This window comes from Centroberyx gerrardi, chromosome 13 (assembly GCF_048128805.1).
Source record: "Centroberyx gerrardi isolate f3 chromosome 13, fCenGer3.hap1.cur.20231027, whole genome shotgun sequence".
Classification (NCBI taxonomy): domain Eukaryota; kingdom Metazoa; phylum Chordata; class Actinopteri; order Beryciformes; family Berycidae; genus Centroberyx; species Centroberyx gerrardi.
Genome location: NC_136009.1, coordinates 9280872 through 9296211, shown reverse-complemented (window position 1 = coordinate 9296211; position 15340 = coordinate 9280872). Strand labels below are relative to the sequence as shown.

Here is a 15340-nt window from a genome sequence, read left to right as displayed (position 1 = left end):
AATTATCTGCCGTGCCTTGACTGCAATATCGTGTGTCTCCTTATTGCTATTCTTACTATTATTACTATTTCTTTTTTTTTTTCAACTGAGCCACCAAGAAGCCCCATTATTACTGCTTCTATGACTGCTGCTATTACCACTGTGTCTATTAATGATTCTGATACTGCTGCTGCTACTCTACTGTATACTATATAAGCGGATTTCGGTTTTCTGCAGAATCAAGTCAGGACAATAGAATCGGGAAAAGAAAACAAAGATAGATGAAACTGGGGAAAACAATAAAAAACAGATGATGCTAGAGGGGTTCAGCTTTGGTTCAGACGGAGCCTCTAGAGGGCAACAGCATACAGTACCTGTACAGCTTGAGGATGACGGTGCCGTACATGACGGCGAAGCCCAGCAGGCGAACCCACCTCAGGAGGATACAGCGAAACACACTGGGATGGAAGTACAGGATCATCACCTGTAGTGACACAGCAGCACACACACACACACACACACATGAATACGTTAGACTTTCTTCATTTTCTTGTGAGTGTTGTGTCGCCCATTTCCTCTTGTTTACATACGAGCGGAGAAGGAATCGCAAATGGAAAATGAGGTGAGTTTGCAACATGTGAAAGTGAGAGCCGGAGGCAGATTTGGCCACGCAAACATCTCACGCCTCCGCAGCTCCTGCTGACACCTCCCGGCTGTGTTTTGTTCATATGACCGTTGCCAAAAAGCATTAGCTGTGAGTTTGACTGCAGGACTTGTGCCCCTTCTCACCTTTCATGTTGGAGGGTCTCATTTTCTCTGTGTGAGTGTGTGCTGTTTTTGCTCATGAGTATGAGTATGTGTATGAGTATGTGTATGTGTATCTGTGTATTTGTATGTGTATGAGTATGTGTATGTGTATCTGTGTATTTGTATGTGTATGAGTATGTGTATGTGTATCTGTGTATGTGTATGTGTATGAGTATGTATGTATCTGTGTAGGTGTATTTGTATATGTCTGTGTATATGTATTTGTATGTGTATGTGTATGTATATGTATTTGTATGTGTAGGTGTATATGCGTCCTTTGTCTGTTTTTCTCTTTGTCTCTGTGTGTGATTTGTAAAAAGAAACCTGTGACAATCCACCAGTGGCTCAGAAAATGTCAGCCTATCATTTTCTGCTTGGTGTGAGGTTTGTTCTCGCTCATTACTGTGGGAGGCTGGGCTGCGACTGAGGCTGAAGCAACAAGGCACACGTCAAGCTGGAAAGATGAGAGTTTCCCTTTGCTCATCTTGTGCAGCCGCCTTTCTGTCCTTTTTCATTTCATAAGTGTGTATCTCAGCAGGGGCCCCGAATGTCAAATCTGCGGCGACCCAAGTGAAGCTGAACTCCACATTGTGTTCAGAATAGCCGGTGTGATGTGAAGGTGATGCGGACTTTGACTCTGCACTCGTTTCCACTGAAGCAAAGAAAAACTGTTTCGCCCACCATGCCCGTCTTGGATACTGTTCAAGCATGACAAGTTTCCTGAGTCTACCTAGTGTGGCGGTCTAATGTGCTCTGCATGATTCACACAAAGCATACACATGAACCTGAGTTTCAGCTGTTGGAAGACTCAACTAAGAGATTATTCCACATATGGGCCATCTGATGTAAAACAAACATAACAATATGTATCCATAAACTCTTCAAATCCTATTTCCTTTATGAGAAACATCTTTACATGAGCTTCCAAGCAAAATTAATAACATGGAATTGTGTTTTATCCACAATCCAGTTTATCCATCGTTTTATTTGTGTTTATTTGAATAGACTTTACCTTTTTAGATTGACATAAATCTTAATGAAACTGATGGAGGTTATATGAGGATAGGGTCTTTAAATGAAAAAAAAACAAACGTGAATTGGATTTTATTTATAATGCTGGATGCTTGCTTTATATCACCAACTGGAGGTGATAGTTTACCCATCTTCATATTTACCACTACATCGCAGCCGTATATAGAACCCATCATTACAGTATGGAACCCTGTGGATTGCAGCCGGTGATTTATCCCGGCTCCCATGAAGCAGCGGCATCGGAGAGATGGCAGGTATCCTGGGTAATTAAGCTTAAGTAACAGCGGCACCTGCAACCTCTTTTCCTCTTCCCCACGGCGAAGCAGCAGAACATCTGCGGCCAACACAACTTAGCAACCAGCCAGCCTGAAGCTGGAGCAGGCTAGAAAGCACATGGGTATTTAGGAATATGGAGAGTAGTGTATACTGTGTGCCGCCTCCAGCAGGAGAGGCACGCTAAACAATGGGGTGAATACATTTTACATTTACTTGAGTATTCATGCAGTAACTTCATCTGACTGTAATTCTGATTGGTCAAATGAAAGGCTTCTTCTGAATGTCATGTATATTAAAAAAATGGCATGTGAACATATACAGTAAACGAATACACAGCTTTGTTTTCACTGTTTTTATCCTCACTATCCTTCCATTTTAATCTTAAAACCTCTCTAAACCAGCAAGATGAATTTCACCCCGCTCTCCTCAGTTTGTCAACTCTGACTTAAACCCCGGCGGACGGGAAATTTTTCTCACACCTCCTGATTAAGAACGTGACCCGCAGAGTCGAGGCGGCAACAGTTTTCTTCCATCCACAATCCTCATCAAAGCCTCGCAGTGCCAAAGCCTGTCATTGGTATGCTGGTCATGGGAGAGCGAGGAAGCCAAGTCCATATTATACCCAAGAACAGGAATTATAGCCGTTTCCTTTTTACGCTCCACTACCAGCTGTGAGTCACTGTTGCAGCTCAGCATCTGATATATTGGTTGGCAGCTAAGACAAACAGGTATATAGTAAAATAAAGAGGATTATTCCATAGTGTTATATACATATTCATTTTGGAAACATTTTGCTACCTGAAATTCATCAGTCAGTATTTCAGAGACAGTGTAGATAATTCTATCTTCAGAAATATGACAACTTTGTTAGCAAAGGTCTTACCATAACTTTAATACTAGCTCATAATGTGCTTTACTCATAATGGCAGCAATCATTTTTTGAATGAAAATCTTCAATTGACCCTTCTGACAAAATCCAATACAAAACACTGATAACTAGCATTAATGTAAGGATGCTTCTGTCTGATGGTTTTGTCCAAGGCTGGAATTCGCTCCAGCTAATTTCAGTCAAGTAATTGCAATATTCCTCCTCTGAGCTCCTGAGAAGCAGCGCAGCACTTGAGTCAGATGTTCTGCACTCCGAGTGCTCAGTCAAATAATAAAGCAGACAAATGCACAGGAGGAGCGACGGCGATAAGTACAGATGGAGGAAGATGGAGAACGGAGCCAAGGCTGAAAGTAAACAACCCTTAAGAGTTCAACAATTCACCAGGCGCTTGGTTTTTCTTGCAAACTCTCTCTCTCTGTTTCAGTCTCTCTCTCTCTCTCTCTGTGATCATGTCCTCCATTCTCTTCCCCCAGGCTCTGTTCTCTCTCTCTCTCTCATGCTAACCTGTGGTTAGGATTAGCTGATCCTCCCTGGCGCCTTCGTCTCTCTGCCTCGTGAGCAAACATCCAGCCTTCCAGCTCTCTGCTCTACAGGACAGGCCAAAACAATAAATCACCTCCGCAAATAAGAGGTAAAAGTAGGCCATTGGTTTCCTCGCACCCGCATTCATTTGCACAAATGCAAGAATACTAATCCACTGACAAATGCACAAGCCACACACTCCATCCCACACATACACACACAAACACACAAACACACAAACAGTGGCACACCCTTTCTGCAGTGCTACCCCTGCGGACTACAAAGTCACAGGGGAACCTGCTGCATAAAAGAAGCCACATTTTTCTATATCGCCGGGCAAAGGTGGCCCTCCTGGCTCGCATCCCCGCCTCCCCCACCTCCCCCGCCTCCCCCATCAATTAATCAGCAGATTTATTTTTAAAACAAGTTGTGCTAGAACTTGATGGACTGTTTAAAAATGCATTGAGCGCCAGCGCGGAGCAGCTGCGCCAAGCTTATCTGAGGAGGCTGCGGTGGCAGCGGAGAGAGAGCGAGCGGCAACAAACGCAAGAACTGCAGGAGACAGGGACAGAGAGAGAGAGAGAGAGAGAGAGAGGATGTGGAGGGGGAAAATGAAAGGAAAACATGAACATTGAGGGAAGGAGGGACCGAGATGTAATAAAGACAGGAAGCAAGTTGCAGACAGAGAGAAGGTAGTCGTACGCAAAGAAATGCAGGAAAAAAAGAGAGAGGAGAGACAGCAGAGAAGAGGCAGGAGGAGACCCTAGAGTGTGTCTAAGTGCGTGTGAATATGAGAGTGCGCCAGGATATTTTTGGGGGGAGAGAGAGGAGGGTTGGGGAGCTATCTTTGGGATTTGAGTTATCCTTGGGGTGAATGGGGAAGTGGGTGGATGGATGGATGGATGGATGGATGCAAAACCAAATCCACTTAGAGACATCACAACAGAAAAGGTTTTGTCAAAGGCGCAATTACAAATTTGTTCGACTCATATTCATGACATAGGGTTGTTCATGCGGTTTAAGCCCTACAATATGAGAGTATCAATCTATAGACAGTACAAAACACCTGTGGCCTTTTATCTAATGGTACCATAAAAACAGACTTTTCATTCTGATGCAAATACCTTTCTTACGGTAACACCCCGGTAACTTCAGAACGAGAACAAAAACCCGCATCCCGAGAGTCAGCCGGGCGCTCTGAAGCTCTTTCTTCTCAACAGATTGTTATTTCTGCCCAAAATGGCAAACATCCAGCCATCAGGCGCACTCTTTGTGTTTGAGGAGAGCAGCGCCGCACTGTTGGCAGTCTGCGCCAGCGTTTGAAAGGAGCGAATTCCCCCGGTTCCATCAGATCTCGCCGTTACATGGCGCTCAGGTTTCTTCCATCTGTTCCCTCCCCCACCCCCCACCCCGCTAAAGAGCTAAAGACGGGCTTCCGAGGCCGCACTCCAGGTGCACTGTGGGCCGTGTGCGCGAGTGTAAATACACACACCAGAAGCGTGGATGCACTCACACATACGTATATAGGTTGGGTAAAACAAAGGCTCCAACTGTGATGATGTCCAGACTGTTATTACTGTCCAGAAGTATCCTAATGGTGTCTAGCAGGCACCAGCAGAGTTTATTGATTAATTTACATAGTGCTATATTCTATTATGAACAGATAGGGCAGTTTGATGTAGGATGAGAGCGAGCAGCATCCCCCTTTTTAACACAATATATATATATATATATATATATACATATATATATATACGGCTTCTACCTTCTTAACTGTTGATTTTTCGCAGGAAAGTGAGTTACAGCGATTATTTACCCCTCCACTTTCTCCTTGTTTTAAGCACAAAGCAACGCACTGAAGGAGCAATATATTGACTCAGTGATTCATGGGTGTTATATAAAATCGCAACGGAGACTTACGGGGAAGTAGAGCAGTAAAGCCCCGAACAAGATGGCCTCCAGCAGGATGAGACCAGATGTCCGGATCCTCTGTTGATGAAGAGAGAGAGACAACAGGAGAATCAATCAATCACAGGCAGAGGGGGATTTTATGTGTTTAGGGGGAGTGAAAGAGGATTCTCTGATGTTATTAATTCAAAGGCTCTTTCTCAACTGCAGTGTTTGGGGACAGTCTGGTCTCACGGAATTTCGTGAAATGAGCCCCGATGTTTTAAAATGCAAATAACATTCTCTGTGCACGACAAGTGAGAGAAATACGTTTCCCCCTGGTTTCCCCACCATGAAAGGATTATATAGAAGAGACACGATCAATTCACAACTAATGCCAAGAGGTTTTCAACTGTGGATGAAGTATTTTTTAGCTAAAGTTTTTCTTGACCATGACCAAAATCTTCCCTTAACCTTAACTGTTTTAGTTGCCTAAACCTAACCTTAACTTTAACCTTAACCTTAACCACAGTTGTTTTAGTTGCCTGCTTAACCATTAGCCAAACTTTTCACATGATTAACATGTGAAAATGGCCTGTTCAATTCATGGTGTTGTCACATAATCCTTTCGAGGTGGAGGAATGTCATTTTCACATAATTTGTGTTCACAACATGTAATCTGCATTTCAGAGTTCGTGCTCATTTCACAAAGTTGAGAGACTGTGTTGTTGGGGAACATATGGAGGAGGGCCATTATTTACATGCCCATCACCCCGCTTGTTACTGTAAACCTGAATCCAGTCAGCCAGTGTTGATCATTGCTTTTCAAACAAACAAGAAATGGTGTGAAGAGTCGTAACTGCAGATAATGCAGCCGTGCCTCGTTCCACACAAACAAATACAAAGAAGAGCTTAGAAAATGCTGAATATTTAGCATTTTTCAAGTTTTGCCTTTCCCCCAAACAACAACACAAGAAAAAGTGGCGACAGGACTCGGCTGGGTTGGATTTAATTAGCCATTATATCCTAGAAGATTTGTATGTCTTTTATGTAAATTCACAAGGCTCCAGGGACATTTCTTGTGAACTGTAGAAGTGTGGGAGATGCAATAACACAAACGTCTATAAATACCACACCAGGATAGGATCCAGTACGACTTTGCCTGAGGACTGACTGTAATTAGCCTACACTGTGAGGATCACAAATGTATTTTACTTTACTTTATTCTATTAGTAGAATGCATATTATGCAACATCTTTGCTTAATGTAATAATTAATAATTTTTAGCATGAGTGTTTAGGAATGTGCACTGAGGAAAAACGAGGCAGGATTAGGTGATCAAATCAACCAGAATGTCTTTAACTTGGCTGCAATAAATAGCTGAAATCAATGAAGCTGTCCCCTGCAGCAGGCATGTAAACACATAATTATGAATTATAAAACATAAATATACAGAAAATAAATCTACACTTCTAAGGCTCACTAACCCCCCCCCCCCCCCCCCCCCCAATTAATTACTGAAATCCTGTGACAGTCTTTAAGAACCTTCTCAATCTGGGACAGTTATCTAATTTTAAGACCATTTATTGTGAGATCCTGTTTCTGGAGGCGTTGTTTCTCTTTCATGTGTAAAGAGGTCTAGTTAAATAGGTTAGTTTAGCTGGAGGCTTGTGGATCGTCTATGGGGGCTTTTGGCACTTATCAAGCACTACACAGTGTATGAGAGCTAGAAGCTAGAAGTAACCCCACCTCCATAAAAGACTAAAGAGTGGCCCATAAATGCCCATACAAAATAACTATGGAATTAGCATAAGTATTCAGTAGTGTTAGTGGTGACAGGACAGAACAGTCAAATATCTTATAACTTACTAACTCTAACACCTGCTTTACATGCAACATTCCCTCCCCTCCCCTCCCCTCACCTCCCAGTGACCTCTGACCCCATGCCTCACCTTGTTCCTCCTGAAGTGGTAGACCACCACCATGCTGGCCAAGTCCAGCACCATGCACAGCCCCTGGAAGGAGGCTACGGCGAGCCGCAGGGCCCCGTCCTCCTGGACCAGGCAGGGCGTGTCGTCCCGGCAGTAGGGGCAGCCGTCGCGACACGGCAGGCACTTGCTGGACACCTCCGAGCCCCTGTCCTCCTCCCTGTGAGACCCCGCCTCCTTACCTGAGGAGGTGATGGCACACATACCTTAGTTGAGGATATACAATACAATCTGCCAACTATTTTGGGTATATTTGGGTATCATTTCAAAATAACTGTAATCTGAAGACAGCCTCCCAGTAATTTTGACCCTTCACCCCGTGGCGTCCCATGCTATATTCCTATAGCACTACTTAGCTCTGCATATTGTGATTTGCTATAGCAGCATGTGGCAGAAGGCACTTGGATGTGTAACAGAAACGTTGCCTGTCGAATGTTGTCGCTAATTACTTTTCCCCACATCTCAATCTAGAGTGAAACATGACAAACAAGCAGTATAACTGGATGTGTGCCATATGTTGCATGATGGAAGGGAGGAATACATTTGCTTAAAAAAAACATTTAGCCATCTAGAGGTCAATCAATTACCGCATGCAAAGAAACAGACGATGCCAGAACATCATTTATTCACTCGGTTTATGGCTTCTCTGCTGCGGCTGTGTTTTGAGTCCGTCTGTAGGCTAAACCTTCCAGTTTCATCATCAGCTCACACACAGACACTGTGCTGCTCTTCTGGAGAATAATGCTTGATAAGCATGTAATTCCTCTGTAAGTCCCTGAGCTCATACAGTATGCAAATATCCTGCTTAAGTTGCATGGCACACAAACAGCACAAAGACAGTGTGCTGCTAGTGCTGTGATAATGGTTAAAGAAGCTAAGTATGGATTGATTGATTGATTGATTGATTGATTGGTTTATTGATTGATTGATTGATTGATTCATTCATTCATTCATTCATTCATTCATTGACTGATTCTTTGAATGTTTGATGTAACAAAGCACACAAGTGGTTTTCTTAATCTTCTGTTTATTTTTGTTCTGGTTTTGCTTTACCAGTTTGGACCAAAAGAGGCGTAAGTGACATTTTCCTATATATAGCATAACATAAGAACTATTCATACTTTTACAGAGATGAAGGTTCAGAAAATTAATATTCTTTAAACAGCTATAGAGGGCAGTTATGTCCTTTATGCGCCAATTTTAACCCAGGGTTTTCACTTGAGTCTTTTGGATTTTCCCCCTTTATTTTAATTTTCTTCATAATCACAAATGTGTTCTTTTGACCATCAGATAGAGCTCAACAAGAGCTTTCCAATGATGTAGAATACTCATTTACAGCCAATATGTTGCGAGCCAGACGAGTCTCAGGAGTTCATCACCCTTTTGCGCCAAACCCTCGTGTTACGAACGTTTGGGCCTTGGAGTAACAATTCCCTCACCAAAGAAATGAAAGAAGAAGCTTCCAAGTTATATTTAACTCCTTCCAGTGCAATGTATGTGTAGCGTCAAAGTGTCCAAAAACCTCTGTGCCAGTTTCAAGCAGGGCAGGTGAAATCGGAAGGGTGTGTGTATATGTGTGTGTATACTGTATGTGTGTGTGTGTGTGTGTGTGTGTGTGTGTGTGCGTGTGCGAAAAACACATCAGAGGACAACCACAGCAGCTGGAGGTCAGCATCTGAAGCACAGCAATCACCGAAAAATGTTTTTGCAATCATGGCCTCTCTTGAAGACCATTTGTACTCCTAATGGGTAATTTGATGGCGGGAAGCGGCGCCTGCACATGACGACCGGCCCCCGAAACCAAAGAGGTGTGGGATTACTGAGAGAATGTGCATCTGCTCCCACGCTGGATGTGTGAAGCTCGTCGGAGTCGCTAGAAATAACAACTTAAATTGGTTTGCTCTTTCTCTCTCTTTCTCTCTCTATCTGTTCTTTCTTTCCCCGCTCCCTCCCTCCATTTGTGCACTTTCAAAAGTCAAATCAAAGAGTGTAAAAATGAACAAAGCGGCGCCTCGGTGTTCTGATCAACAGAGTGTGTGCCCAGATTGGGTGAAGCGGACGGGTTTTGCCCTTCCTAATGTGACACACGGAGATGCACAAAGCTACCAACAACCCGGCTCCAATTAAACATAAAACACACACACCTTGAATGGCAACGCATGCGAAATTAAACAAGCTGAACTGACTACGCAGTCAAGGGAGAGAGTAGTACGATAATCTTCCTCTGAAGTCATTAGGAGAGGGGGGGGGGGGAGAGATCATCAGTCACTTAGTTATCTTCCTTGATGCTCATTAAGCTTGCCAACCCCTCTGTGTAGATACAACTTAATGATGTGTGCAATGCAATAATAGCATTATATTATTCTCTCTCTCTTTCTCTCCCCCTAACCAGTCTATCTATCTATCTATCTATCTACCTACCTACCTATCTATCTATCTGTCTACCTATCTATCTATCTATCTATCTATCTATCTATCTATCTATCTATCTAATGATGCAAAAAATAAATTGCAAATTAGGTGCGTTTCCATCAGCTGCAGGCCTACTGAAGTGAATAAATTGGCTTCCTGAATGTCAAAAAAAAATCCCACATCCACAAGTAAAATAGTAAGAATCTTTCAAGAATTGATCAGTATTGGGCAAGTCGTTATGGTTCTTTAGTGTCAGCTATATGTTGGTCATATTTCATGCTTTCATCTGAAGTTGAAAACAAAGAAATGCAATGAGCTTGAACCATTTGTCAGGGCAATCACACAAAGCCCACGTCACGATTTATTGGACAAATGCGCTTCCATTGCTATTTATCGCATAGTTTCTCTATCGACAAACACATTTTCCACCTCAAGCAGATGTAAAAACTATTTTGTGATACTGGGTCAATCTTATTGATTTTTTTCCCCATTTGCATTTTACTTTTCTGATTCAATACATTAACACTTGGATGGAAACCTAGCGTATGTGCTCTTTGCAGCTTACTGGACTCTCTGCCACTCTGTCTGGCACCAAACACCTCACAACCCTCCAGAACACATGTTGTCTCCGTGCTTACGAGGGAGGCTCGCTAATTGGATAAGCAATACGTTAAGGCGTTGTCACAACTGTCAAGACAATATTTCTACGACCGCTCAGCTACGAAAGCAGTTTACATACAATTAAAATGTCATGTTTCATCATGTTGTACTTCCAAATACTTTCTTCATTTATTATTGCAGGCTTTACTGTTTCTCACTCTGGATACTTTCTCTCCTCTGATATCTGCCCTTTTGGCCTGTTGCTAGGGAACAATCTGAAATCTCAGCCCAGTTTGTTTTCAGGGGGATGCACGAGGAATAACAGGCAGGTTGCAGGAGAGGAAATCGGGGTCGCCGGCTGCAGAAATCCAATCTGATTGTTAATGACGGGCCTGTATGGGGGTTTTCGAAGATGACTCTCTCCGCAGGCTGAAGCCGTTTGACTACCGGCCTCATCACACTGCATTACAATAAAGCTCCAGCTTAGCACATCATCCCCCTTGGGGTGCTGTATTGTTGGAGTGCGGGATGAAACCACCGCAGTCGTCTGATTATCTCCCTCTCATCGGGGCCCGAGGACACTGCAGCGCTCTCAGTCAAGGTGTCAGAGCTGAGACTTTTAAATCCAAAACAGCAGGAAAGCAAAGTTGAGGATAGACTTGAAGAACACAACAGCAAGGGAAGAATATTAGTAGAGAAAAGGACATTGTAATTTTGGATTCAGCGATATGATGCCAAAAATGATAACACCTGCTCACAAACAACAACAACAACAAAGGCATTAGCTGCTTTATTGTGTGAATCCACCGCACAACCATCTGCTGTTTAGGTTTAAAATATGATTGCTATGTTAATCAGTCTATAAAAAATGAGAGTGTTAACGAGATCTCTGGGACAGACGATATCACTTATGACTATATTTGAAGTTCTTTCCACTGAGGCACGTTCTCCGTCTACACAGCCGACTGAATCCAACAGGTCTATGAATCAGACGCCACCTGTGGCTGACTTGAAGCCTCCCACCAGAGCTCAGAAGAGCAAGAGTAGAAATTTCCTCAGCAAGAGCAGCCGAACAACCTTGTAACTCCAGCTTCAACTCTCGTGACCCCGCATGCCCCGGGGGAAACCCATTCAACACCCAGAACAGACTTTCAAACAAAACGTGTGGCTGTCAACTGGAAAGAGACGGTTGTTTTTTTTTTCTTTATTCCCGAAAGCGTACTTTTGAGAGACTCGAGGTTTTGATCTGACGGCAACGCTGCGCACACACGGATTTGTAACCTACTTGTAAAGCCATTGAGCGCCACTCGGCTGGGGTGGTAGAAGCCTCTCCTGCACTGGCACTTGTACTTGTCCAATACGAATCCATGGCCGAGGATAGGCGTGCACTGGGAGAAGGGGAAGAGAGAGAGACACACACACACACATACACACAGACGGTGTTTATCAAAAATTCACTTCTTTTCATTGGGAAGAGCAAGAGCATAATAGGGGGGGTACAGTAGCAGCGGGACAAAAGTGAGAGGCAGAGGAGGCATTGAAGTGAAGCTGAGATGGGAATGCAACAATAGGTTGGAGGGGGGATGACAGGCGAGTGCGGTGACTCAGCCAACACAACAGCTCTATTTGTGCTTCTTAAAGACCCAAAGCAAGTGGGAGTGAAATAATGAATACTTCCTGGTATTAGGGATTTCTAAACCAGAATGAAATATGAGGCACAGCAGCAAGAAATTCTGTCAGAAATATACAGACAAATAGATTTTCCACTCTGTAGCTGACCATTACAGTACTGGATCTTTCCATGATAATACCAGGTGATATTAGGTAGCACGCATTCAAATCAAGTGCTTTGTATTTCCATTAAAAGTACCCAAATATATTATCCAATAATGAAAAACAAACTGGATTGGTTGTCAAGCGAAAATGAAGTCAGAAAGTACAGCCACTACAAAATTATTAACAGCGATTATGTTAATTACCCTCTTCAAACAGTCATTAATTTTTTTTATTATTTGTGGCTCCACAATTTGCTTCAATTTGCCTCATGAGTAAACGTGAGCTATCCAGTGCTGGAGCTTATAAATGTTTACATTGAGGAAATATTGACAAGATCTGGATGATTCATGGCGGCACACAGAGGAATTAGTAATAATATAGATTAGTATAATGCTGCACCTACAGTATTTTGCCTTCACTTATCACTGAAATGAAGATTTAGAGAATTTAAATAGAAAACAGACATCTTACAAAATGAATGAAGCATATGACTGTGCCCACAAATGCTCCTTTTTCAGGCACACACACACACACACACACACACACACACACACAAACACTGCAGCATTTGGTTCCGTTAATGAACTTGTCTCAACCCCGTTATTGAGTCTTTTACATCTTCTTCTACATCTTCTTGTGCAGCGGGAAGCAGACGCCCCAGTTCTAAACACGCCTGGTGTCAGGGGAAATCACAGGGCTTTGCCAAGTAACAGGGAAACTAATTAATATCTAAATTAAGAATTAAGGGTTGTTTGCAGAATTTAAACGTGCCTGCATAATTCCGGCGCGCATTGATAACTGTGGGAGCTGGATGGGCTCAGCGGCCATCTGGAGCGAAGCACACTCAGGCACCCATGCACACACGCGCACGCGCATGCACGCGCGCACACCGTGTCAAAAAAAGGCCTGCAATAAATTTGATGTGAATGTTCATAAATAGTGCATTACACTGCATGCTTACAGTAAAAACAGTATATGGCCTCTGGGACGCTGTATTTCTACCAGCTGCTGTGGAGAAACAGAGTGTTTTTATACTTTATGAATTTGAATCGATCACAGCCACTGAAAATGTTTTCATTTTGCTGACGCCGTTCCAAAACAGGGACAAAGATAAAGGTGGGATGAGATCGCTTTGTTTTTGGATTTGCACTATCAGTGAGAAGAAGGCGGACATGTTTGGTACAGCAGAAACAGACCGTAACCTTCCAAACACACCGCTCTGCTGCAACCAGATAACAGGGAAAAAAAACATGTTATCAAGCTGATCTGGAGCGCAAAATGTCCCCCATCTCCCATCAGATTCCCCGAAGCTCCGCCTCCCACCTGCAGCCCGCTGTCACATGCAACATTTATATCTGTTGCAGTTCATTCCCCACGGAGCTGCACTTTGGCGTGACATTTATTTCCGGCTAAAGGGGACGACGGACGCTCGCAAACACAACCTGTGCGAAGGCGAGGGCGACTTCTGACATTCAGCGGTGACTTTAACAACATGTCGTTATTGATTGGCTTCGAGTCATTCCTTTTTTTTTTTTTGCATGCTAAAGCTTCCCGCTGCACCGCTGCACAGATCAGTTGTTTTTTTTTTCGTTCAAAGCTGACAAGCAGCCCCAAATCTCACAACTGGGAAGCAGCGGGAGGGATGGGCTGTAGATGCTCTAAATGTCTGAACTGAAGTGCAAATGGCTGAGAAGAATAAACAGATAAATCATTGCTCCAGTGTTTGTGCCAGTGAAGACAAGACGGGGAATTATGATGCAAATTTCCACTTTTATTTTTGAAGAAAGAATGCGAGCTACATCCCGTGGAGACTTCACCATTTATTGCTTTTTTGCTTATGAGTAATTGACTGATTGAGGTTTGCGTTCGCTGCTCAGAAGTGAAGTGTGAGGCGGGGATCCTGAAAGCTATTCTGGGTGTAACAGTAAAAAAAAAACCTGAACAGGGAGGAGACAAGAGAAAAAGACAGACAGGTGTGACGGCCCAGGCCATACACCGAATACAAAATATTAGGGGCATCTTCCTGATATTGAGTTGCAGCCACTTTTGCACAATCCACATCTCAGTTTGTCTCAAGGCTTAAAAATCCTTCTGTAACTCGTCTGCTTCTCTTTATCTACATCTCCTCCTTTGTGATTGGTATAGATTTAATAAGGTAAATCAATAAGGAATAATGGCTTTTACCTGGATTCACCTCATCAGCGTACTTCATGACAATAGCAAGTGTTCCTAATATTTGGTACATTCATTGTCTAGCCATGGTGGAGATGCTGTATGTCTAATTGTAAGGCACTGACTCTACAGTAGGTATGGTTCCATCCAATTTTAATCAGTTTTGAAATATTGCAAAAACAGAGCGAAGTAGGTGCATTTCAATCAAATCTAATTCACCTCATGTATACATCCAAATAAATACATGTAGGCTTCCTGAGCATAGCTCCATAAGGAAAACACATCCATCCATCAGAAAAATGGAAAGAGTCATTACGCTACATCATAACTTATTTGACAAATGTGGTTCCATCGCTATTTAATGTATTGTATTTATGTATTTGTATGTATGTATTTAATTAGTGTCAAAAAGGCTTTCCGCCCTAAAGCTGCACCAGGCAAGATTTTTATGTAAAAATACACCTAAGCCTAAATGACAAAGTGGGGCAACAACAGAGAACAGCTTCCCATCCCTACTAATTGAGATGCCATATATTCGTCCTATTTGCCCAAATGAAATGCTGGTGTCTGGTGTGGACACTCCACCGACAAGAAGTGAGAATCAAAACTGAAGAGCAAAATCCCAAACTGTCTCCTAAACAGCAGTGAGCAAAGCTGGACTCACCAGCGTTAGAGCTGTTCCTCTCTCTTGCCTTTGCTTTTCTCTGGTATAAAGCACCACAGACCGGCTGGGTTGGTAAACATGAGCATCCTGTGTGAAGTTTACTGACGTCACCTTACAGGATTTCTGGGTAAGTTCACATTTTTCAAACAGTTACCTCCCGCTGCCATTTGGAGCTGCCAACATGTGAAGTACAAATACTTGGATGGAAACCCAGTGAATAAAATAAACTGAAACCTCAACCAAAGGAAGCTGTAGCTCATCTACTGCTATCGGAGCAGACCTGTGTATGTGTGTGTGTGTGTGTGTGTGTGTGTGTGTGTGTTCTCTCCCATGGGG

The 15340-nt window shown here is 43.1% G+C and overlaps 1 protein-coding gene across 1 annotated transcript in view; it reads right to left on the bottom strand.

The window, feature by feature from the left end:
- Positions 1-15340, bottom strand: part of gpr158b (G protein-coupled receptor 158b) — a 54067-nt gene that overhangs the window by 15580 nt on the left and 23147 nt on the right. The window contains exons 3-6 of the mRNA XM_071918584.2: positions 11678-11780; positions 7345-7562; positions 5426-5494; positions 354-463 (exon numbers count right to left, since the gene is read on the bottom strand). Of these exons, the coding sequence (XP_071774685.2) occupies positions 354-463; positions 5426-5494; positions 7345-7562; positions 11678-11780 (500 nt within the window). The remainder of the gene's footprint in view (positions 1-353; positions 464-5425; positions 5495-7344; positions 7563-11677; positions 11781-15340) is intronic.